Source organism: Drosophila willistoni (assembly GCF_018902025.1).
Source record: "Drosophila willistoni isolate 14030-0811.24 chromosome 2L unlocalized genomic scaffold, UCI_dwil_1.1 Seg139, whole genome shotgun sequence".
Classification (NCBI taxonomy): Eukaryota; Metazoa; Arthropoda; class Insecta; order Diptera; family Drosophilidae; genus Drosophila; species Drosophila willistoni.
Genome location: NW_025814046.1, coordinates 288,311 through 314,689, shown reverse-complemented (window position 1 = coordinate 314,689; position 26,379 = coordinate 288,311). Strand labels below are relative to the sequence as shown.

Below are 26,379 nucleotides of genomic sequence, written 5' to 3'. Positions count from 1 at the left end.
ATTGCCGGATACATACATCGCCAGGCATACATGAGACTAGTACAAGGAGTTCCTTTGGACCCATCAACACACCTGCCAAGCAACTTCATGCAGAATGTTTCACCCTAATGCCAATGCCAGCCATCCGCCCTTCTTTCGTTACTCTTCCCACGGTCGCTCGTACTCTCTCTCTCTTTCTCTCTTTGGTGGCATTTCAAGGACTTTTGCCACTTTGTTGTAGTTACTTTTGAATTTTCAAGTATCTGGTACATCAACTTTAAATGGTTTCGCTTACACCCGTAGAGCATGCCATTGAACAAATTAATTACTTGACAACTTTACTATCGACCAAACATTCTTACCCTTTCCAGGCAAACTTTATCCTTTCTCTGTCTCTCTCTCTCTCCCTCGCTCGCTCCCTCCTTCTTTCGCTCTTTATGTCGCTTTTACCGTACGCGGTTTTCTTGTGTTGCTAAAGCAGTTGCTCATTAGATTGCCGCATATTGTGTTTTTACATCATCATCATCATCATGAGTATGATCATGACCAGCATCCACATCCACATCCTGGCCAGAAAAAGAGCCCACAGCATAACACACACACACAGAGACTTTCATCCATTGCATTTTCGATTCCTGAGCGCATTATTAATGCGCTTCTGATGCGATTTTGTCTCTCTATATATGCATGCACGTGAGTCTGTGTTTGTGTGTGTGCATGTTTCAGTGTATGGTGAGTTATGCTCCTCCACTTTGGTCAGACTTTGGCATGAACATGAAGCTAAATGGCTGAACATATGTACACTAGTGACACTAGAGAAGATAAAACTATTGTAAAAATGAAATCGAAATGTATAACGGTTACAGTTGATTGCCTTAGCAGAGATATTTCAAATAGTTGGTTATTCTTAGCATACTTTAGGGGAACTACAGCATTAATATCTAGGTAACTAGATATTGATACACTAACTGCACTACGCTATTTGTTTAGTTATTTTCTGAGATATTTATGTACATACCATTAACCTTTCGCTTATATCGGTCGGTTGTACAAAAATATCGAAATGCTATTTGCTAATTTAACTATTCAAAACTATTCTCTATTGGCCAAGGCGGTTTTGCGAAGATATTACTTTAAAAATTTTGCTGAAGCTCAATCCCAAGTCATTTCAATACTTTTAAATAGCCTAATCGTTGGTTATTGTCCTTTTTAAAATTACTTTGAAACCAATTTTCATTCATCGGTTTCTGCCTCATCTCTAACATGAATAGACTAAATACAATAGATTCCACACCAAATGGGCATTCGTTTCTGTTAGCTAGAGTTGCTCTACTGTTTCTTGGCCAATGCCTCTTGCCTCTTGGTTGCTGCTGCAGTTCGGCCAGTATGTGCTGGGGCTCATTGCCGGAAATTGGAAAAGCGTTGGTTTATGCCCCCCTGCGGTGTAATGGGCGTGGTTTGCAAACCGTAGGGACTTGGTTGCTTAGGGGCTTGGGCACTTTATGCATTCGCCCCGCCACTCATAAACTGCGCTCAAAATACTAGCAACAACAACAACAACAGAACCCTAAAAAGCACAACAAAAAAAAAGAATGGAAACTTGCCATCATTGTGTGGGGACTTTCGCATACTACCGACTGATATTCTCCTCTGCTTTTTGGAAGGCGCATCTCTTTTAGCCAGTTTTTCGTCCTTTCCCTTACTTCAGCCATACTCTCGTGGACATTGTTCCCCTTGGCAAGCTGCTAATGGTGGCTGTTAAGCATGAATTGAACAAGTACAAAGTAGATGACCATGTCGTTGCCAATGCAGAGATGGAGATGCAGTTGCATTGTCCAAATGGCATCGAGGTTGGTTAATGCCGGTAGTTAACTTTTGGCAGCATAAAATGAAGATGCATTCCATCTACATTGAATTTAATGTTCATTTTTGATGAATTAAACGATTAATTTTTTTTTTTTACAATTCTTTTTCGTATGAATTCCATTTACAAACGTTTTACACAGTTTTTATTCAGTAAACGTTATTTGTAAGGGTTATTTTCTGTGTGTGTGTTTCGTTCATTAAATGTTGTGCAAATTGCCGCTTATTTGCCTAAATTATCATATCAAAAAACCTCTCAAACAGAAAATCCAGTAAATGAATTTTATCAATGCCAGCCAAAAAGTAGGCAATGAAAAATACATACATTTTATTTGATGTTTTGTTAGGCCGTCGTTGATGGTTTTTATTTCAATTGGATTGCAAGCGAGTGTGTGTGTGTGTGTGTGTGTGAGTGTGGATTATTTTTATGCACAATGCAAACTAAATCAGTCAAATTTATATATTCTGCGGTTGTTAAATGCCGCGCTTCCCCTCTTTCTCTCTCTCACGCCTTTACACAGACACAATTATTTGCATGTATTTGACTGATTTTGACTCTTCATTTGGTTATTTTACAAATACGTAATTTTGTTTAGCGTAATTGCGGCTGCAATTGAAACCGGCACTTGATTGGGAGAGCACAATGCAATCATACACACACAAACACACACATATATTCTTCTATACATACAAAAAACCAAGCACATATACATTTACATGTTGCAAATTTGTTATTTACGTTTTAATGAAGGCTTTTTGTTTGCCCATCGTGTTGATAAGCTGGTCTCCATCTTCCATGTAACATCGTATATATTGCTCGATTGCATACAAAATGAGATTTTTGGTTTTCAATTGTGTACACTCACACTCACACTCACACACACACACACATACATACACACAACAGTATATCTATATACAACGGCCTGCAGTATTTTCAGCCCTTCAGACAAGAACAGTCCCCAGCTTAATGAGCAACTGCATCATCCTACCCATCCCGAGGCTATAATAAAAAGCCTGTCGGCCTTTTTCGCAATAAAAGCGGCAAAGCAAACAAAGGCCAAGTTAATAAAAGTTCGCGACATGATGAAATGGACCTTAAAACTGACTTTCATTCTGGAAAAACAAACAGAGAGCGTGAATGAGGAAAAACAAACGTAGAGAAAGGGGTTTAGAGGAAGGGAAACGCAAAATATATATGTACGTATTCATGCGTCAGAGAAATTTTTTTTATAATATGAAGACCCAAGACCCAGAGAGTAACTTAATTGCCTGCCATTCGATTAATTTTAAGCCTTTATCACAAATTGTCATAGACCAAAAACAAAAATATTCCAAAATAAATAAACGAATATTTATAGAAATTTGTTTGCCTTTATGACATGAACGTAGAGCAGAAGTTATTCTTTTTCGAGGAAAGGGGTTTGATGAGTGTCTAGACAGTGTCTACTTTAGTTTAGTTTTGGGTAAATCTTTAATTAGTTTTTGCATTAGACTAATAGAGAAATTATTATCCATTTATTAAGGAAAATTTGTGATCTCGTCTAATATCAATATATAGAAAATCGATCTGATATAGTCCAGGCAGTAAAATGTTTACTTCTTTTTTAAATTTATGAACTCTATTATATATTTTGAATTTTTATTAATTTGATTAGGCTCCATCTGTATTGCGTTTTGAACTCGTAATGATATGAATCTAAAATTATTTAAAATATTTAAATTAGACAGAATCGATTATTCACTTCACTTTACGAGGACCTTTAAAAGGGTTTCTAGACTGTCTCCCTTTTTATTTAACTATTGCCATGCCCATGTCTTTATCTACTTTTACTTTTTTGAAAGGTTTTTCGTTAAGCCGATTTACCTGGCAAAAATGAATTAATTAAAATTTATATAGATTTTTGTTCTACCCACATCAAAAAGTAGGAAAATGTCAAAAACCTAATTTGTGGTAGCTAAGAATTAAGAGACAATGAACTCCCGTTCTTACTCCACCCCCAAAAAAAAAAGAAAGGAAAAAATGCAAAAGTCTGTCCACTCAACTTACTGATGAGCTTCACGTAATCAATCAACTTTGATTACATACACTGAGACCTATTGGACCCTTTTCTTTTTTTTTTTTGGTTGCCTTTTTTGTTTGCTTCAATGTTGGAAATGAGCCAGATTATAGTCTTGCTGGCGATTTTTCTTTGCTGACCAAAAGACAAGAAAAATCAATATGTCTTGATGTTTGATAAAAGTGAAATAAATAGTATGGCTCGTAAAGTGAAAGTGTCAAATGACCAGGATATAGTCCCGTATATGGAAGATGAGAATGAAATGTGAAGATATATGATAGGCTAAAAATAGTGATAAATATGTAGGCATTTGCTTGCAAATTCAGAAAGTGGCAAAGAGAGAGAGAAAAAACTTTCACTATGTTGCCTTTAAGAGGAGTTGTTCTATTTTTTGCACTCTCTTTCTCTGTCTCTCTTGACTTTAATGCCAGGCAATAAATACTTTTAAAAGATAAATAAATCCCTGACACAGGCACCAATCACTGTCAGAGGTGGAGGCTAAACCGCATGAACCAACACCCTGTCCCGGACACCGGCCGTTTGGCGCTCTCTTTCTCTCGCTCTCTACTAGACGAAGGCTAAGCAGCTTAGCCTCTAACACGCAGTGCCACCTATTTCTTACGTTTTTTCAACATTATTTCCTTTAAACCAAAAATGCCACAAAAAAAAAAGTCAAAAACCAACAAAAACAAAAAAAAAGTACCGACAACAAGAAAAAAAGAAGAAACAATGTGCCAAGACAAAGGCATTTTTATCACACGTTTGCCATGTGTAGAAGAAAATTACCAATGGAAATGGCAGAATGGCAAAAAAAAAGAAGCTAAAAAGCGACCCGTCGTAATTCCGTCTCTCTCTATCTTTCTCACATTCTCTGTCTCTGTTTGTATGTGCAAAGCCTCAAAAGTTAAAAGTTAGCAAGAGGCAATAGCAAATAGCAAATAAAATGGCCAACAATGTCCGAAAAGGTGTGCCATGGAATTTAATTAAGTTAGCTGTCAAATGGCTGACCAACAAATAGATGGCCAAAAAAAGACAGCCAGCATTTGACCAAGAGACCCGAAAAATTTTGACCAACCAATATTTTTTCTTACAAACAAAATCAAATTAAATTAGTTTTACTTAATTAAAATGGGGAGAATAAATGTAAAAGGTCTTGTAAATATTTAGAACTACTATATGTATCCCCCAAATTATGGGATTTTTAAAATTGGTTGCTTCTTGCAAAACCTGTTTTGGTATATTTACTTGTTTTATTAAATTTTACGCCCATTTCCAACACTACTTTTCTGTTTTAGTGCGTTTTTGCAGCAAATATGCTTGCCTCTTGTATTAAATTTGTCAGCATTTTTACTAAATATTAGCGCTTGAATGAATTTTTCAACACTGTTATTCGTGTAGCTATTAAAAGATAAATGTTATAATCTTTTAAAGCACTTTGCTCGAGAAAAACTTCAAAATTGCAAAGAAAGTAAGTTCATTTTGTTAGTTAACCAGCACCTCAAAACGTAGCTTTAAAAACTTCAACTTTTACCAACACTAAACATTATTCACATATGTTTTTCCAGCACTTTTATAGCTCTAATTTGTCTCGAACTAAGCTTTTTTACTTCTTTACCATTTGAATTTATTTCCATTTATATGCTTACATGATAGTTAAATAAAATTAGTCCCCAATAACTATAAATCATCTCAAACATATTACCAGAATGCTCTTTCATCCTTGAAACAAATTGCTGCTGCTGCTGCTTCTGTCTAGCAAATCAATTTGCATGCAAATCTCATACAAAAGCCCATGCCCGAGTTTCCAAACCGAAAGTAAATCAAACTAAGTGAATCATTTTTGAAGTGCAATGTCGAAACAATAAAAACCACATTAAAATGAAATTCAATAAAACAACAGCATGAAGGCGGAGTAGCACTTGACCTGAAATGCCTAAGGGAGATGATGGCATAGTGTGGGCTAGGGCAATCAAAACAGGAAGCCAGCCTCATACTCTGGCTGCCGCTTTTGCTGTTGCTGTTGCTGTTGCTGTTGCTGATGAAGATGTTGAAGCATCAGCTCCTACTTTTAGGAGGTGGAATGGGCGGCAAACTAATTTCATTACGAGCAGCTGGCGTCCAGTAGCATTCACTTCCATCTCACCATGTTGCCATCTCAAAATCCGGTCATAATGCTTGTAATAATAATCAACAGCCACCACCAACACCACCCTCTCCAGATTCATAGAGAGAGGGATAGAGCGAGAGAAGCACCGAGTCCGGAGTTCGAGTCCGATTCTGGGCATTCAGAAGATGATAAGTAGACATGGACACATGCAGCGTAGCTTCGTTGAAGAAGCAATTGCCATGGCAAAAATGGAACAATTACACTAAAAATAAAAACAAAAGCCAGATAAGTGGGACACAGAGGCGTAACCCCGGCCGATGACTGGCTAGAGGGCTGGAGGGGGGTGTGTCATGGGTGCTATGGGGGGGCGTGGCAAGCTGTGTGTAATATGTGCACAAATTGAAAATAAAGTTTTGTAACAAAATGTCGCACCGGAAATGAAACTCACAGCATGTAGTCCCCTATCCTCTCTCCCATTTCCTTCGGCTCCCTTTTTCCTTAAAAGCGAGGAAGTTTGTGTAGCCAAGCGTATAAACTGGGGTATAAAAGAGGCTGGGCTAGGGGCGTGGCAAAAGCATTGTTTGCCACTATGCCTTCTTGCCTCAAAAGTCTAGTCAGCCAGCCAGTTGAGCCTTTGCCATAATAAAAGATGACATTTTATAGCAGCCAACAAGTTTGTGGGGCAAAAGAGATGCTCGACAAGAGGAACCCAGAGGCAACATCTCAGCGGTTTGGGCTTTCGTTCTAAACACAGAACGTAAAAGACTGAGAGGAAAAGAAGCAAAAGGCACAGCTGCAAAAGTACATAAACCTAGAAATGTCATGTTTATTTTCATTTCATAAGGAAATTGTCTGTCTATAGTTTTGCCTCTCCCCCACACACTTCCCCTCCCTGCCCCGCATAGTAGACAAAAGCCGGAATAGGAGCAAAAGTTGAGGCAAACTCCACTAACCTGCTCAAGGTTCAAGGCGCCTCCAGAAACTTTGCTAATAAGGCACTGCATGAAGTCCCCACAGGTTTTTCTGGTACCTGGCACGTTGGAACTGTATTTCAGTTTTTATAGTCCCACAGAATGTGGAAGCTGCAAACTGAACGATTTATAGTTTTATCTCGAAAATTTATGGCTCATAATTAGGCGTATGAAATGTATCTGCTGCAATTTGCAATGATTGCCTTGAGGCAATGTTAACGTTTTTTGAAATTGAAAATTCAGATTTAAAACAATTTAGTTAAGGTAAATTTATTTCAATAGAAGGCATGGAAAATCACATAACTGAAACATTGGATTAGGAATGGGAGATAACAAAAATTGCAATCAATTGGTTTTAAGTATTATGTTGCAGATAACTTAAAGTATTTTGTGGTTTGATGATTGTATACAATTTAGCTTTGTTTTATTTGTATCAATAAAAAGGTTAATGTAAATTAGCTATAGCTACTAGGCTTTGCGTCTGATTGTTTCTGATAAGTGAGATGAGAACTATGAGAAATTGATAAGTATTTCAATTACTTTAAAGAAACTTTGATCTATCAGAATTTAAATTCCTCTTCAAGATTAAGCTGAAAGCTTGATCAAATAAACTTACACAAAATAACAGAATACATGAACCTAAAAATGTAAAACCAAATGTTGAGCAATTGCTTTTATTACTCTCTCTGATTTAATATAATTTGATCAATAACTTTAACAAATTGTTTTTATAAGTTTTTACAAATAGAAAAAGAGTTATTTTATTTATAAATATTTAAACGTTTTAAATAATTTAAGAGAAAAAGATTATATTTAAACGTTTTGTGTAATTGGAAAATATTAAAAAATGTTTTATGGTAATTGACAAAACTGTAAAAAGTTTATTTTTTAACTAGCCAATGACAAGAGGACAAAAGTTGTACATAGGCATTCCTCTGCAATCCCCCACGAAACTACTAAAAGGAGGGATAAATGTCAGTTTTTTTTAGCATTATAAATGAAATATTTTTATTTTTAAATTAAAAATTAAACTAAATGAGATGTTTTTATTGCAAATGGTAAGCCATTGAGTTCGTCTAGACGAGTGATAAGTATTCAATTTGTAAAGAATCACAAAAACTGCCTAATCATGATATTCAAGAGTATTATCTAAATATAAATTAAGCCCTAAAAATATTTGAAAAGAATATTTGAAACTTTTCATTAGGCAAAGGCACTTGAACAACAAAATATGTATATGTATTCAATGTGCTACTTAGTAGCTTTCAGACAGAAGCAGCAACAGCATCAGCTTTATCTAACACCAACCTATTTGCCAAAAAACCTTTTGTATGCCACATTTAGCCCGAGTTTTGACAGCTTTTTCAGACTGCCAAATAACCACTCATCTAATCACATCATCATCATTATCAACATTAACAATTTTGCACTGTCATTCAGTGTGAGAGACGTGAACGAGGAATGGCAAAACGGTAAACAATGGCGGCATTGCCTGGATGAAAACCTGGTTATGGCTTCCATGAAAGAGTTGATGGGGTTTTTTGGGATAGCCGCCTGAGTCCTTGGTCTTGTTGGTCCTCCTAGCCGTTTAATCATTTTGTCACGCGTTGGGGTCGCGCTTCATATGAAATTCTGTTGTTTCTTTCCTGTTTCCACATAGGCAATCCGAAGGGATGGAGGGGCCGGTCTTCTGGTCTGCTTTGGTTTTTGTCTGGCCTGTCCTGGCCTGCTTGGTATTAAATTTTAGCATATGTCATAAAGGCTTAGCCATGATTTATAAATATGTGCAGACAGGCAGACTTTTCGGTAATAAAAAGGAATTAGGTAAAGAAAAAAAAAACCAAAAAAGAAAAAAAGATTGTCGAAGAACCGTGAAGAAAAACGTAATAACAAATGCGAAACTAAACGATTTATGTAGCAAAGACAGCTACATGACCATTATTTTTCAACCAAGATTCTTTCCGTCACATATATCTTCATTTTTAGTTTGTCAATGTCGTTGGCTACACTGAAAAAAAAAATGCTGGACTACTAAATTTGCTACGAGAGTGCTGTTGAGATTGAAATGGATTAATGTTTCGTGAAAAATTAATTTGATAAGCTGCTCGTTTCCTTTTAAGAAGGCTTCGCAATCAACACCAAGTTTAAATCAGTTGAGAATTACAGTTGCTTCAATTTAAAAATGTAGCAATCACTAGAAGAATATCTTAAACGTAATATTTTAAACGTTTACCAACACTGATTTTTCTATAAATAGCAATTTCCAACACTCAAATATTGAACAGACAAGTTTTCAAATGATCATTGCTTTCTGCTTAGTCTAAGTATTTAGTTAAGTGTTAGCTGAACAAAAATTATTGTTGCTTTAAGAAGGATTTTCTCTCAGTGTTCTGTTTTAGAGCAAAATGACATCTCTCAGCTGTGCACAAATTTACTTGTGTATAAATATTTATATATTGAAATGCAATGCGAATCGATGAGCAGTTTCCCTCAGATCTCTATCTCTCCACTTGCAAGCCAATGTGCCGCAATGCAATCGAGCCAGACAAAATTGAATTTGTTGCAAGTTGCCCAGGATTTCTCAATGCTTCCTCCGCACAAATCCCACCTCCTTTTTGTCAGTCCTTGTTCCCGTCCCTGTCATTGGTACACTCCTCATCTCATCTCATGTTGCTGCTGCTGTTTGTCGAATTGCAACATGCGAAAATGCGATTTGAGTTTGCTTCTCTTACTGAAAAGTTCTTCTCTGTCGTTTCGTTGTCTCGTCTAGCAGGTTGTTTTTTTTTTTTTGTTTTTTTTGGTGGTTGAGTGAGGTGAGAGGAGAGGCTAATGCGGGGAATTGGTGTTGCAAGGCTTTAGCTGTGACAAATCTTTATGCAATGTTGCATGTCGTCTGATTTTGCCATGATGACATGCTGATGGCATAAGCAGAGACAGCAAACGGAACTTCGACTCCAATTCCTACTGATTCTCTGTTTCATCTTCATCTCCATCTCTTTCGCTCAGTCTCTTAGACTGTATTCCTCCTTTTCTTTTTATATGTCTCTGTATCTCAGTGATTTGTTCAGTGAAGCGTTAAGCACAAAAATTGGTAATGGCAGTGGCTGGGCAATAGTTTTTCTCTTATCGTTGTCTTTTTTTTTTTTTGTGTATTATTTTTGTGATACCCTTTAGTTTATATGGATAAAGTAACTAATACTGATTTGGAATTTTAAGTTCAAATAAATTGTAGTTTTAGAAGATTCTGAAATCAGGGACAATATTTTTTTGTACTAAAATCGAGTAGGATAACTCTTAAAATTTCAATTTTGAAAAAAGAGAAACATTTCCGAAAATTGTCTCTTTATATCAATTTTGAAATTTTAAATAAGCAAGCAATTTTTTAAAATAGTTTATGTTTTATGTTTTATTTGTGGGTTTGTTTAGTTAATTCATAAATTTTGTAAACAAATTTAAAAACCTTTCTTCGCTTCCTAAAAGGGAAAGCTTCAGTCGAGATAAATCTTTTTTGTTGGTTTTTATTTTTTGGCAATCATTGTGCAGGTTTTTTGAAAGTTTTCATTTTTTTTTTCGTTTGCCAGAAAATGGCAAAGACAAATGCAATGTCATGTAGTTAGTTGAAATGGATTCCCCATACCAAAAGTTGTGGTCGTTATTTATCTATATGGTGGAATACATATAAATATATACATATGTACATACATATATCTACGCAGTTCACCTCATCACTCACTCAGCCCGTTACTTGGTTAACTTTATGTTAAACTACCAATTCAACATGTTTTCCATGAAAATAATTTCATTGAAATATATTTTCGTTTTGTTTTTTATTATTTTGGTACATTTTTGGGCCAAAGGCTGCGGATGGAAAACCAACAACAACCAAAAACATCAAAAGAGCGTGGAAATTTATCAAATGAGTATTAAACTCGATCTCTGACCTCGACAAATACCTAGACCCTATATAATTGCATTAATTTATGCGTAAAAGCCATAGAAATTGCAAATAAATACAAATAATTACAATCGTTGAGGGGGAGAATTATCAAAAATCTACCATGCTCAATAATAATGAGAAACAACTTTCTGCGCCCGAAAGTATAATATAAATTTTGGGCGTCAGCTGCTGCTGTCAACACACACACACACACACACAAAAACAGGCTGACCCCCTAAGGGTGTTACCAAGATAAAGTAACAAATGAAAAGAGAATGAAGTGAAAGGAGGGGAGGCGTTCTGCAAAAGTAGGCGTGTCATTCGACAGGCAGCATTTACTAGGCAGTTGAAAGGCTAATTTTCACATTTTGAATTTGAATTTGAATTTTCGAAAAACTCATCCTTTCCTTTCTTTTTTTGTGTGGTTTATCATTTAGTTGCCATTTAGCCTTGCCGTGGAGAGAAGGCGTAGATGATGGGCGGGGTTTTTTTGGGCCTGGCAATTTCATGGTTAAATGATTCAGAAAGAGAATTACAAAATTAGGCCTGTCCCCCTCAGTTAACACAATGTAATTAACTTTTGCGCGACTGCCTTTTGGTCTCATTCTCTTCCCCCATCCATCTCTCTCACTAGCTGAGTCTCTGTTTTTCTCTCAATATATTTGATATTTATTTGCCCCTCTGGGGGGCACTTTATCCTAACTGAGGTTGCTTTGCAAAATGGGGTTGGGGGTTGTTGGATGGTGCCAGGGTGTTTGGTTAACCCGCTGACAACTTTCAAACTACACACAGAGATAGAGGGCGAAAGAAGGGACAAGGGGGAGTTGCTTTTGAAAAGCAATTTGAAACAAATTTTATTGCCAAAGTTTTTTGGAGCACATGGAAAATTGTTCAAGTGCCACAAAAACGAAAAAACGAGAAATAAAATATATATAGAAAAGTTACTTTTCTCTCTTCAAGAAAAGTCCAAGCTTTTGGTCTGCAATTAGCCTAGGCCAGGACTTGATAAATTATACATAATAAAATGCTGTAAGACAAAAATGTGACAAATTTTCGGCAAGCAGATTAAAATCAATATTGAAAAGTATATATATTTTAAAACTTGGTCAAAGGGTTAAACTTTGAGGCTCAAAATTTGAAATGAGTATTTGAAGCTAATGCAAAGACGCTTAAATTCTAGCACAGTATAGCAAATGCAGTTTTCATTCTCAACAAATATCATAAATCTAAATCTTGGTCAAGTTTTAAAGTCGAATCAGTTAGTTCTTTTAATTATTTTGAGAGCTTTGAGTATCTACATAGTTTGCAATGACTACATTTGAATTGATTTAAAATAAATGAATAAGACTTGCTAAAACATATTACAACAATCGAAGCCCAGTGAAAGGAATGAAAATAAAAGAAATATGAAATCAAATTTATAATACGAGGTTAACTACACGCATATAGACTCATTCAACTAACATTCACTCTTTTGGATTCGTTTGGCTTCTCTTTCATTCCCACAATTCTTTTTCAACATGGTTTAATCGAGTATAATTTCCTTGACAATTATTCATAAATAGTATAAAACACAAAATAATATGATGAAGCAATTTGATCAAATATCAAGACGATAAAAGTTCTATAAATCTCTATCAGGAACCGAAAATAATTATTGTTTCAAAACTATTTTTCAAAAAATCATCGCTGTTACAAAAACCATGTTATCATTAATTCTTATTTTTAATTTTAAAAATAAAACTCAAGGATAACTTTTTTTGACTTTTAAAGCAAACTAATAAGTATTAGTTTTAATATTGATTGATTTGAGATTATAACATCTGCCTTCTTTCGAATTTCGTTTTATCAGCATCATGATGTTGGCTTTTAGTTCTCATAAAACTTCGTCAAGACATGAATTAGAATTAAAATTTAATTAAAATTTTTTTTAATAGTTTATCCGTTCCGTCTGTGTGGATGCATTTGTAGATTTCTAGTTAAAGGTATGTTGTCTTTTCATCTTTCGTTTTAGTTTTTTTTTTTGCTATTTGTAATTATCTGCTGTGGCTTTAAGAACTGTTTACAGCTGCTGCAATCCGTGTTCAACTTCAGGCCATGGCACACACAGTGCGTATGCGTAATAAACAAAACAACTGCAGCAGCTACAACACAATCGCTCTCTTGTCTCTGTGTTGGTGTGTGTGTTTCTGGCTTTATTTAAATTTACAACCAAGCAGGAGGCAGTCACTGTTGAGCTTTGTTACGCACACTGGTCATGCCTGATGCTGCCACACCCCCCATACCATCCCAGCCGCCTACTCCCAGGACACACATTGTGCTCTCAGTGTTTGGCGTTTGCCTCTGTTGAATAATAAATTGTATTTTGTGGCATTTAAAAGCAATTTTTTAACATTTTTCAATCTCAATGGCAATGGCTGAAACGCCAAGCACGCACACAATCATAAATACACACACACATATACACTCAACACACATATAGAGGAGAAAACGAAGGCTCAGCCCAATTTTGCAGTGAATTGTCCTGGGATACAAGCAGAGTCTCATTCAAGGCTGTCAAATCGGAGCATCATCCTAGTAGAAGTCCTTGCCATAGCCATCGTCGTCGTCGTCGTTGTCGTCGTCTACGCACAAAGAGCAATTTTTGGCTTAGTCTATGTCGCTCTGGTAGAGTGTAGAGAGGCAAGTAGTGGAATAGGGCATTCTGTGTGCATTTAGTTAAGCTTCAAGTGAAGACAGCAACGATTCGGCAGCAAAACAAATTGCAGCATTTAAGTCCCATGTCCTGGCACTCTCTTTCTCTCTCTAACGCTCTACAACTTTTGTATTCCTTCTTTTTTTTTTTTGGTATGTGTGTCTGTCTGTTTTTCCTGTTGGCATAAAATTGCATTGCTCAGCAAAATTTTGGTAAATTTTGTCGGCACATGAGAGAGAGAAAATAAAGTAGGAGTGAGATAGGAAAAGGGTGAGCCTGGTCAAACAGTTTGCATAAAGTTTGATTAAGTGTGTAAGCCGGTTGAGTCTTTTCCACTTTTCTTACGGGCAATGCCTTCAAAATGCGCCTGCTGTATTTGTTAGATGTTGGCAATGCTGTTTGTCCAAAACAAACGCTTGGTAATGCTCTTTAGTTAACTTCACTTGTCTTGAAAACCAATATCAGTAGACAAAATGCTAATAAAAGACAACAAAATTATCGATATACTCGAAATCTTTTTCTTCCTGTGATTATAATGAAAATCATTTGACTCTTGATGCTTAAAGCAAACAACAGTTATCAAGGATCAGTCAGAGGTTTCTAAATTTGTATAGTTGGATTTTTAAATGTTAAATTATAAAACAAGTCCAGTCTACTGTCAAAATAAAATTATTCAAAAATACCCACGTCTTTCAATAAAGGTATTCAAGAAATCCAACACTTAAAAATATCTATAAATACTTAAAATATTAACAATTTCTAATAAATTTACGACAGGTTGAGAATTACTATACATTAATTTATAAATTCCACCTCTTAACGCTGTCACAGTAAATTGCTTAGTAAAGTTTTGACCATTACCATCGTAAATATATATCGTGTCAATCGATATCGACAACGATAGTTCTTAACTCATTATTATTGAGAATTAATCGAGAGAGAACTAAAAATAAAACTACGTCATTAGGGAAATCTGTTCACTATTTAAAGCTATCGATAATACTCGGTAATATTCGATATGTTCTCTCGATAAGTTCTTGTTAATCATCGATACTTTTTAAAGAGTTTCCTGCAATGCAGTAGGCTTCGCCTAATAAAGTTTGCAAAAGTCGACGAAGTTTCCAGATAGTCATCTTTGCCATGACGTTTGATATTTTCTATAAGAAAATTGAGGAACAAATTGCCCGACGACGCGGAACTCCAAAGAGCAGCAAAAGGTGAGAGTCATCCAAACACTTCTATTTCTCACATCAAACTAATCAATTAATTACAGTGGTTGGCTAAAACACACCTTCAATGTGATTACCTCCAATTTACTCAATTCGGTGCCCAGTGTCTGCAGCATCAAGGAATCATTTCGTTTCCTGCAACAATGCACAAAACCCAATCGGTATGAATTTTTCCACTCATCAATGGCCACTGCAATCGGTTTCCTTATCATGGGGTCTTTTGGTTGTGCGGTTAAGTTAATTCACATACCCATCCAAAATATTCTTATGGGTTAGACAGAAATAAACTTTCAAATTCAATTGCCGCTGTCTCTAGGAAGAAAAAGAAAGCAATAAAAGTTTACTTTTTGTTTCTATCTCATCGTTTCTTTCTTTCTCTTTCTCACTCTCTTGTCATGTGTTTGGCCATGGGCCAAAGTATATAAAAGCGGCCATAACAAAGCCAAGCTGGGTTGGTTCGTTGGCTGTATGGCTGACTGGTTTGACCTGACCCAACCAACTTACAACTGTTGGGGGGAGGTCGCCAAGTGTTGACAAGAATATTTGGCTGTGCACTTTACAGGAAAAACATTTGCCGTTGCCAAACCCACAAAACTGTCGGATGTGTGTGTGAATGCAATCGAATTAAAGAAATATGCATGGGAGGAGTGAAACTCTGCCAGTTGCTTATTACATATATTGAAAAGCATTTCCCTAGGTAGTATCAACTTCAAAACCAAACAAACAACTCATAAGAAAGGTGATCATTAGATGAATAGATGAAAAATATACAGGATGCTAATAAAAATAACTTAATTGTGTATTCCCATTGGAAATGGTGGCAAATTAAGTAACTTTTAAAGGGTTTTTAACTCACTTTTCATTTGTTTAACAGACTAGCCATATAAGGTGCGCGCAATAAGTAAGTGGGACAAAGACTTATCACATTATTTTGTCCAAAATATGCAGTTTTTCGATTTTTCTTTTCCTTCTATATTTTAGTTGTATTGTTTTTCAGCGATGACCAAAAATTTGTAAAAAAGTTTCACAGGGTTATCCAAATACATTAATTTAAAGAAGTTAATGTTGAGTTTTGCGAACGAAATAAGTAAATGGGACAGATTGCTTTGCTGTCATTTGTGGTTAGATACGCACATGAAATTAGTACTTTGAATAACAAATTTTTTTAAATCTTTTAAAATTAAGAAAAAAAAGTGATTTTCAGGTTTTATTATATTTGTTGCTATTCGTAACTCTTTTTTTTAATGAAAAAACGCCAAGTTTCGCATTCTTATCCGATGAAGAGCGTGGAAGATTTATGGCACTGTGTGATGTGGAGATCTCAATTAGCAAAATTGCAGAACATGTTGGCGAAAATAAAAACACAGTGAAAAATGACTTAAAGACCGGTAAAATTATGAAAGAAATCCCCGTTCTGATAGCCCAATATTGAGTGACAACTGAATACGAAATCTAGCGATCAAAAAAAATATTAATGCATCCCAAATAGGAAGTAATTTTTCTCTATCGATATCCACGAGATGCGTGCATAAATCCTGCAGTGATCATATAATGCTTTATATAAAAAAAAACTTACGAAACCGGAGCTCCTGTCTGGGCATAAAGCTGTTCGTTCACAGTTTGCCAACAAATACAAAGTTTGTACTCTCAGTTTGAACTGTGTCGAAAAATATTGTTTTTAGTAACCAAAAATGTTGAATTTAGATAAACCCGAGGGGTAGCGCTATTAAATTCGCGATTTGCGCGCCTCAAAACAAGTCCATGTCTCCAGAAATTTTTGTATGATTATATGGACGGAGTTCCCGTTTATTGAAAGTACTCTAAAGTGTTTTATAACGCATAAAATAAATGCACAAAACTATGTTGAGTTGTCCGAGATCGTTTTTGTGCAATTTGGACAGGGTACATACATTTTCTAGCGTGATAATGCACCCAATCATAAAACAAAACTCACAGAAGCTTATTTAAAAGTCTCTCAAATTCTTATTTTAGACTGGTCAATAAGCAGACTAGACTCAAAACCGATAAAAAATATTTTAGGCATCTTGATTTAACAACTTTATACCCACGGAAAGCAATTTGCAAATATAAAGGGCTTATAAGAAGCCATTTTTCAAGAATCGGACAAATTGAACATCCAAATGCTTAAAAACACGCTTAATTAAATGGCAGCTCATATACTGCAATTGGTAAGAAACAGAGGAGAGGGCTATTCAATCGTTTAAAGTTGTATCAGTTGGTTTTTATTTTTCATTTTAAAATTAGTACACAAATTAACAATTTGTCCCAGTTACTTATTTCGTTTGAAAATATTTTGTTTGATTTTTTTCTAATTTTGCCCGAACCTTTTTTCCATTTTAATGGGCTGAAATATATTTATAAATTTAGAAGTTTAAAGATAAATTTATTTTATTTTAATATCCTTATCGGTCTAGTTGGTATAGATAGTAAAGTAGTGTCCCACTTACTTATTTCGCGCACCTTACATAAGTAGGTTTGATATAGACATTGAAACTTGGATAGTCTATAATTAATGCTCAGATATGCTTGTGGCAAGACCTTCATAGAATAGAAGCAATTGATATTTGGCTTTTTACTATTCTGTCCAGAGGGGAAACTGTTTAACTGGCATTCTTTCCATTTTGCTTCGAGCTGTCAACGATGGTTGAATGCAAAGTTTTTCACTAAATTAGGTTAGCTCTCGGCTTATCTCCCAAGTTGAGTCTTTGATGCATTCGCATCCATATCCTTTAACAGACGCGCAATGAATGCATGGCGCATTGTCGCATGTATCTCCATTTGGCTGCTGTTATGTTTTATTGATGAGTCTCTCAAACCAAAATTGATGATGCCATGTCCTCGTGTGTGCCGACAACTTGCTTGATGCAACAGAAGCAAATGTTGCAAATTTATTCAAAACTTTTAACAAATGTGCAACAATAGCTTTGGCTTTAAGAAGCAACAGGCAGAAGGCATGGAAAAAGAAAAACAAAAACTTTGCTTAAAGGGAAAACTCCATTGGCACCTGAGACAAACAGGATAAACAGACGTACAAGAGAGGGGACCGACCGACAGACTGAGAGACAGATCGTATGTTGTCCAGCCACTTGCTGCGAGGCTATAAAGTCATTTAGGCAAGCCAAGGCAGGGCAAAGGCAAAAGCAAACGTGTCACTCCCCCGGGCTAAAAGCAGAGCCAGACAAAGAGGGTAAAAGCAAAAGAGAGAAGGGTCCAAGAGACCAAAAAGGAATGCGGAAAACCAAGTTAATGCAGTCAAAGGAATAGCCAAAAAAAGACAAGTGGACTAAAAACTAGAAACTTTTCTAACTTCCACACACACACGCACATGGACCATGGACTAGCTGCAATTCAGTTACTTAGACTTTTGAGGAGTTTCTCAAGCTCACCAAAAAGTGTTTAAAAAAGTACAAAATAAAGGCAAAAGGAAATGCTAAGGCGACAATTGAAATTTTTGCCGTTTCAAAAAGTTTGCCAAAAACAGCTTAAATTAAGAAGTATCAAATTTTTAAATTTTGTTCTTTTATTTACTCTTATTTGACAAATTTCTCTTTTGTTAAGTAGACAGCCAATATCCTTACCTAAATTTGAAAAAGAAAAATAAATAAATTCGTAAAAGAAAACTTTAGATTGAAATTATATTTCGAAATATGAAATACAACATTATCGATAAATACATATTTAAAACCAACACATGAAAAATTGCATATGCATTAATTTATTAACAACTATTAGGAAAATGAATAAGTAAAAATTGATATAAATGAGCCCGCCCATAAATTAATAAGCAAATTTATATTTGCGCAAATTTATTATCAGATAAATAATAAACTTTTTAATTTATAAGTTTAAAAAATTTTTCGTTTTATAAACAAGTTATTAGGCGTAAAGTTAATTTCAAAAATAGTTTGTCATGGCAATCTTCGATGCAAAATTTCACTGTAAGACATTTTTTGGTCAAAAATAAACTTTTCAGTTACTGTTTCAGTTGAGTTAAACTTGATTTGTTTATTTTAATCTGGTGTAGTTGAAAAAGTCAAAAATGGATTCCCATTTATCTTCCAAAGGCAATTAACATTAACTATTTTATCTGAACTTAGTAAAATGGGAGCTATAACTCCAACTTTTGACCTCAACAGCATAACAGAGGTTGAGCTAAGACTACAGGGTATTAATATTTCTTGCCTTTACTTTTGCTTCTTTACTTTTCTTTCAGTTTTTCCTTTTTTTTTGTATGCATTTTAATTAAAAGTGAAGTGTGGCCATTAATTTGCAACTACAAATTACTGGCAATAAAACATGACTGGCACCACACACTGATTCTTCGGCATACACGTACACACACACACACATAGAGAGAGATTGGCACACACTGGCAACATCTGTGTATGGTTCGGTGGGGGCAATCAATTTGCACTTTGACTACAATTACTGATTTTCGACACTTCAAAGGATTTTATAAATTGCCATTTGCCCAACCCTCTGAAAAATTCTGCCTTTACACTTGGCTTTCTACACTGACTTTGGCAATTTGTTTTGGCCTTTTCTCTCCTTTTGCCACATTTCACACCACACACACATACACACACACCTATCGGGATGGCTTACACTTTTTTTTTATTTTTTTTGCTATATATTTTTTTGCAATTTTGTTTTTTCTTTCTCTTGCCATGTACAACTTTAATTAAGTCAACGTGCAAAGCCTGTGGGTAAAAATGAACCCCAAGATTGAAAGTAGTTGCAGAAAGAAATTGGGTGTATAGAGAAGGAGAGAAAAGAAGAGAGAGGAAATAGAGAAGAAAACGAAGAAAACTGAAAAGTAAAAGGAAAAACGAGATGTCGAGACCAAATGTTAAGTGTTGATGGTCAAATTAGTCTATGGCCCGATGAAGGAGTTAATGAGTGAAATCGTTTTTTTATTCTCTTTCCTTGAAAAGCAATAGAAATCTAATTGAAATGCAAAAAAAATAACAATTTAAAATGTCACTAAATCTTGATCTAGATATGACATTGGGATAGTAAAGTTGCAGCTTGTACAACTTTAATCTTCAATAAAAAAAAAAATGAATTTTAAAATTTCATCTTGTCGATGGAATTAATACAATTTAATGTTTTAGGGCTTAAAAGTGAAGCAATTTGAATATTTTTTATTATTCAGAAGTCAACTGTTCGTGCGAGTTTCTATTCGGAGAGATTTTGGAACTATACTAGTAGATATATATATATTTTTTGGTTTTTCACTCATAAAATTGTGCTCAGGGGGATTCAAATGTATGTCAAATAAATAATTTTGGACTTTTTTCATCTCTTTCGATAAGTAAGTCTTGGCGCAAATATGGAATCTTTGTTCAACCCTTCCCGAAAACATTTTCTAGATCTGTCCGTGAAAAGTATGGAAAGGATTTCTACAAATATGGAGTCCTTTTAAATACAAAATGGGTATAACGATTTAGTACTTTATTAGTAGTACTAATTGTTTGAAATTTCGTTTCGTTTAAATTGCGAACTAAGAAACAACAGTTCCATAGTTTCAATAGATTTTCAAAAAGAACCATAAGAATCGAAATTTTGCTCTCTGCCATCCTTACAAAAAAGTAAAATGGCACTTAACACCTTAAATAGAATGCACTTGCAACAGAAATAAAAAATCAATTTTACCACTGTTTTTAGATGTTAAACAAAGCCTTAAAGTTTCAAGTAATTAAAGCTTGAGTTAGAATTTAAATATCAACATAAATGTACGACTTTTTTTAGGCTTTTGTTGACCCTTTTGTTTTTAAAGCATTCGAGAAATTGACAGTATTTGATCAAATATAAAAAAAAACATCACCCACACACACATCTACATGACTTCAGTTAGGGGAATTCCAAATGAAGTGTAAAAAGAACTTAAATTGAATGCTGGGAATAGTCTAGGCACAAGCTATATAAACCAGATCTCGTTCTATACGTTTTTGCACTTACCCTTTCTGTCTGCAGCAATTTCCATGCGAAAGACTCTATTTCGTTTTTTGTTTTTTTGTTTTCTACTTTCGTATGACGCCTTGTTGTTGTGTCCTCCATGTGTAGAAGATGTAGGAGACTCACGCACAAGCATAAAGCGGAAAACATTTTTACACATGTGACTGACGCTGATTGCGTTTGTCACGTCGCCGAAATAAAATTGCGCCGAGTTGCCGAGACGAGCCAAAAGCGTGAGAAATGTGTGGGAGGAGGTAAGAGAGTCACTGAAGTTAAGGCAGCTGCGGGCAGATGGGGCCGCAAAAAAAAAAGGTGGCCAGGCATATAGCCAGGATAAAGCCGCAATAACAGAAACAACCTAACAAAAAAACTGAAAGAAATGAAACCATGACCAGGAACTGAAACCCATGACTTCGTTGGCATTATTTCAGGCTGGGGTTTCTCTTTTTTTTTCGGCGTTTTTTCCACATGTGTATGTGTCTTTGTTGGGAGTTGGGTCTTTTTTACGCCAAAAACTAGGCAACGGAATTGCAGTAAAGTCGTCATCGATGAACTCGGCGACCTCTTTACGCACACACACACACACACACATACACATAAACACTGAGTGAAAGAGTGAGAGAGACAAGGAAGACCCACTCACATATGCAGAGGCCTGCCAGTCCAACATTGCGTATACGTAACGTTGTGCATATTGACTCCGTAGAAGTCCGTAGAAGTCCCCACCAGATTGTCGCAGTTGCGGCATATTTGCATAATTTAGCGATTGAATTTTATGCTCAAAAGCAAAACAGAGCCAGACCCCCGAAACCGAACCCCAAACCAGAAGTCGAACCGACCAGAGGCAGAGACCAGCTGCTGTGCAACTCATCTCCTTCCCTCCCTCTCTCTCTCTTTTACTCGCAATCTCTTTTCATATCACTTTGCTTTTCCTATCATATATGTATGTACAATGTATATATGTACATGCATATATCAAACAGAGGCTTCATACGTTTTGCTTTTCACTTATTAATTAAATAATTTTTGTTGCATTTGCTATGTGTGTGTGTTTGTGTGGCATCTACGAGTACGATGATGATGATGACTGGATGATCATCAGCGTCATAGTCCATCGACAATAATTGCATGCAACATAATTAAAGCCATTAAAGCACTTAAGCTGCCGGAAAACCCATGACACGACGAGTTCAGCTTGCCGCTGGGCTAGAGTTGGTTTGGGTGTTGGGCTTTTGGGTTGCGGGGTGGCAGGTTGTGGGGTGTTCTGGCACATGGTCGAGTCATGTTTGCATATGCATAATTATGATGAAAACACATTTAAATGCATTTAATCGGGCGCACAACATTCAAAAGGTGGTAAAGAAGGTGGTCCATGGCGGTCAACTGGATGGCCGGCTGGTTGGCTAGCTGGCTGACTGCCTGGTATACAGGTATGCATGTGAATGTATGTACGTATGTAGCTTATGGCAAACCATGGCCCACTCAAAAGGCTTTTAACGTTTATTGGTTTTTATTAAATATTCGAGCGGTGGCCAGACTTCATATATTGTATGTATATGTTGGCAATGGATTGGTCAGTTCCGTTTTGAGATCAAAAGGCATTTTTAAGTTAGATAATAATGCTGATGATGTATATCAATAATTAAAATTACTCTCTATTACTATGCAAGCAAAATATTTTAAAGACTTTACATTACGACTTAAATTCTATCAATCTAAAAGTTGCATCAAGTTTTGAAGTAATCAATGTTAATTTAGAATATTTAAAACATTTTGAAACAGTTTTAGTGCACTTTTTTTATTTTATATTTCTGCTGTTGGGATTTTCTTTGCATTTTAATACAAATGTTTTTTTTTTATCTTTTGTATTTTTCTTGTCAATATTTCTTCGTCGTAAAAGTTTTATTAGTCATCGAATCTATCACAATTTGTTTCTATATTTTCTATATTTTTACTCACTTAATAAATCATATAAGTCAAAACTGATTAGTTCTGTTAAATATTCATTTAATAAGTCGGCACATATTATTAGATTATACGCATAAGTACATCTATCAAAATTGTGACCATGCAACTTATCGGCGCAATTATCGATCACCTTGCGATCTGATTCAGTCAGATCATCATATATTAAAGTTTTTTTGAAATCTAAATAACCTTCTGAATTAAGCCAACTGAAGTAATTTGCGCCACAATGAAATCCGCATGTTAAGACCTTAAATGATTCTTTTCTTAATTCCAAGGCATCAGTTGAGGTAATATTTTGATCACGTAGACATTGGCGTATAAATTTATTCCTCTCGTTGGATTGAGCATCTTGATTTGACTGTAGAATATAACATTCATCAATAATTCTATGTTTTAGAATAAGTCGTACTCACATTTATAACGACTGCCATAAGAGCAAGTATAACTACTACATATAACTTAGACATTATTATGACTTATCTTTTTTGAGTATGATATCGTATAATTCGATTGGAAAGCTGTATTCAACTATTGCTTACTTCGATTCGCCTACTATTTATATCGGTTTCAAGCTTTCAAAATTAAACTTTCTGTTGAAATGAAATTTTGAGCTATTAAAAAAATGTGAATAGCTATTAATTCTTTGCTTACGTAGTTGGGATTTTTCCTCCTAATATAACAAATATAACAATGTTGTTATTAGCTCAAATAAAAATCTGTGGTATGTATTAAATATTCTAAACAAATACATATTATCTAGTATCTAGTTTCTTTGTTAAAATAATTTAGAATTGTGGAAAACCGGGTAGAATAGGTTCCATTTAAGTAAATACAGTTCTTCTGGGCCGATGGTGAATAATAAAGGGTACAGGCCTGTTAGGTTAAAATTCTAAAATCTTTCAGATTGTGTGCAAATTTTTGGATGTAAGCTTATTAGCTCATTCATCTCATCAGATAGATTTAAAAACTGTCTGAACTTAATGTTCCTGAACTGAATAGACCGGTACAGGACGTGACATACTTTTCTTAACTCTATCTTTTTAAGTTGAAAACCTTAAACCACCTTTTTTTTGAAATTATATTAAATGGTTTATGTATTCTTCACATCTTGATATATTTTCTTTTTTCCCATCTGGCAAATATTGGGTAAAAAAATTCGTCTTTCAATTATTAATTAAGTAACTTGGCACATTGCAATACATTCCATGCATAATCACATTTATCCGAACTAGTATCATACAACTTTGCTTGGCAATCCTTGATTTGCTTACGACCTATTTCAGTCGCATTCTCAAATATTGAACTCGGTTCCAGATCCAAATATCCGTTTGAATCAATCAAATTGTGGTACTCTGCGCTGCAATGAAAGCCACATTTTACAATCCTCCAAAATAGAAAGATATTTTTGTTTAGGACAGAAATATCACTTGGATTAACGTTTTGTTCCTCTAAACATTTCTTTACATGATAACCCACATTGTCGTTATTTGCCACTGGACTTGACTATGAAATTCGAAATAAATCATTAATACGAAGTTTTTAGTTTGACTCATACTCACATTTATGGCAACTGCCATAAGAGCAACTATAGCTATTAGATGGGCCTTAGACATTTTTTACCTTTACAAAGAAAGATATTGATGTTGTTCAATTGGCTAGCAATGTTCAACTATTCCGTCGGGAGATTACTCTGCTATTTATATCGGATGGGCAGGGGCATCTTCATTAAATATATTAATTGCATACATAACACTAGCTGATTGACCCTAAAGTGTCTATTTTTATGCATCCAAAAATGGCCATTTGGCTTATTAATGTCGCTAAAATTATTGTAGTTGACTGATGTAAGCGGTTTCGAGACCCTAAAGTTTATATGTATACTCTTGACCAGCAAGGCCAGCGGAGTCGATATTGGTATGTCTCTTCGGCTGCGCATGTGTATGAATACCAAGGATTTTATATAGGTCAACGACGTCAAGAAGTTTAATATTAAGCATTGTCTTAATGCGTTTTAATTGACAACAGTAATTAAAGTCACATTCGACTTTGAAACCAGAAAAAATATACAATTTCTTTAGATTTTAGCAAATGAATTTAAGACCCTTACTTTAATATTTTAGTTTCATTACGTAAAATTATAGTATTACAGTAATTTGAACGAAGAACTCCAACTTATTTATTTGTCATTCATATAAAAGCAAATTATCTTCTATACAACAAGCATTAACACTTTCTCGATCGGCGATGAGAAAAATATCTTTCCATATAAATAAGCCAAACCTTTTCTTCTGTGAAAAGCAATGTAAAGATCGAAAGATTCGAAATTACAGATTATTCAATTTCAAATAAACAGCTTCTGTATTTTAAATGTGTGTACTGCCAATATTTTTCCGTCAGGAGATTCCTCTGCTATTTAAAACGGATACCCAAAAGGTTAAATGGAATATTAATGTAGCGATAATATTTATAAATGACTGATAGAAGCGTTTTCCAGAATCTTAAGTTTTTATGATCAAGTTCAGCAATGATAGTGGAGTCATTCTTGATGATTCCATTTGGCTGTCCTTGTGTGTGTTCCTTGTTATGAATACATGTACTTTTAAGATTTTTGCTAATGAACTTTATTATTGATCTCAATGGCATACTATATAACATGACATACGACATGAAACAACTATTTTATGATTTAAATCAATATTTACAGTACACCTTGTAAGAAAATAGTTATTGTTTTTTTATTATCCCATTAGATATCATTTGAGTTGCTATAAAAAATGCTCACAGTGCTAGGTACTGTTTCTCTGTATATAGTTTAGTTTTGAGTAACGGCGATATGACAAATACATATGTAATATTGATCATGATATTTGACTGAATATTTGACTGAATGATCAAATCAAAGCAAAGTCCAAAACATGTTTAGCTTCATGTACTGAAAATTCTAAAAATCTAATCTATTTTTGGTATTCAAACACAATAATTTAAATATTTATTACAATTTTGTAAATTTTATTTGTTTAATGGTGTACGAATGGCAAGTTATATTACACAGTTAGTTTTTGTGATTCACCTAAAATAAATATCGTTTCCAGCTTTATTTTATTTTTGTTTAAGTACTTTCAGTTCAATATGTGACCATAGACATTAACTATTACTTACATCAGAAGTTGATAAATTTTTTTTTGCAATTTGACTTACACAGTTGCTATTATGAAAATTACATATTATTTTTATTGGTTAATATAAAAGTCGCTGGTAGAACTAGTCCATTAAAAATACATTTTACAGTGAAAGCTATGTAAATTGTTAAAATATAAATACATCGTTTAATATATAAATATATTAAAATATAAATATATATCAAAAAATTTGTTTGAGCGGGGCCAAATGGTATGGCCATTACAACTGTGGATTCTTTAGCGAAGTCTGCTGATGATAGAAATTGGTGGTTCTTGAAATAGCTATACAGACAACCTGCTCACCTTTTGTGCTGCCTATGATTTAAAATCTTACAAATAAATCAGTAAGATTGACCTGAAGCCCCGCTCAAACAAATTTTTTGATTAACTTCAATAAGGTCGAAATCAAGAC

The 26,379-nt window shown here is 34.7% G+C and overlaps 1 protein-coding gene across 1 annotated transcript; it reads left to right on the top strand.

The window, feature by feature from the left end:
• The first annotated feature begins 14,682 nt into the window (after nt 1-14,682).
• LOC111519051 (protein transport protein Sec61 subunit gamma-like) lies at nt 14,683-15,197 on the top strand. The gene is made up of 2 exons (XM_023177760.2): nt 14,683-14,829; nt 14,886-15,197. Exons 1-2 carry the CDS (start codon nt 14,753-14,755, stop codon nt 15,115-15,117), a joined length of 309 nt encoding a protein of 102 aa, XP_023033528.1. The 5' UTR covers nt 14,683-14,752; the 3' UTR covers nt 15,118-15,197.
• The last annotated feature ends 11,182 nt before the right edge of the window (nt 15,198-26,379 follow it).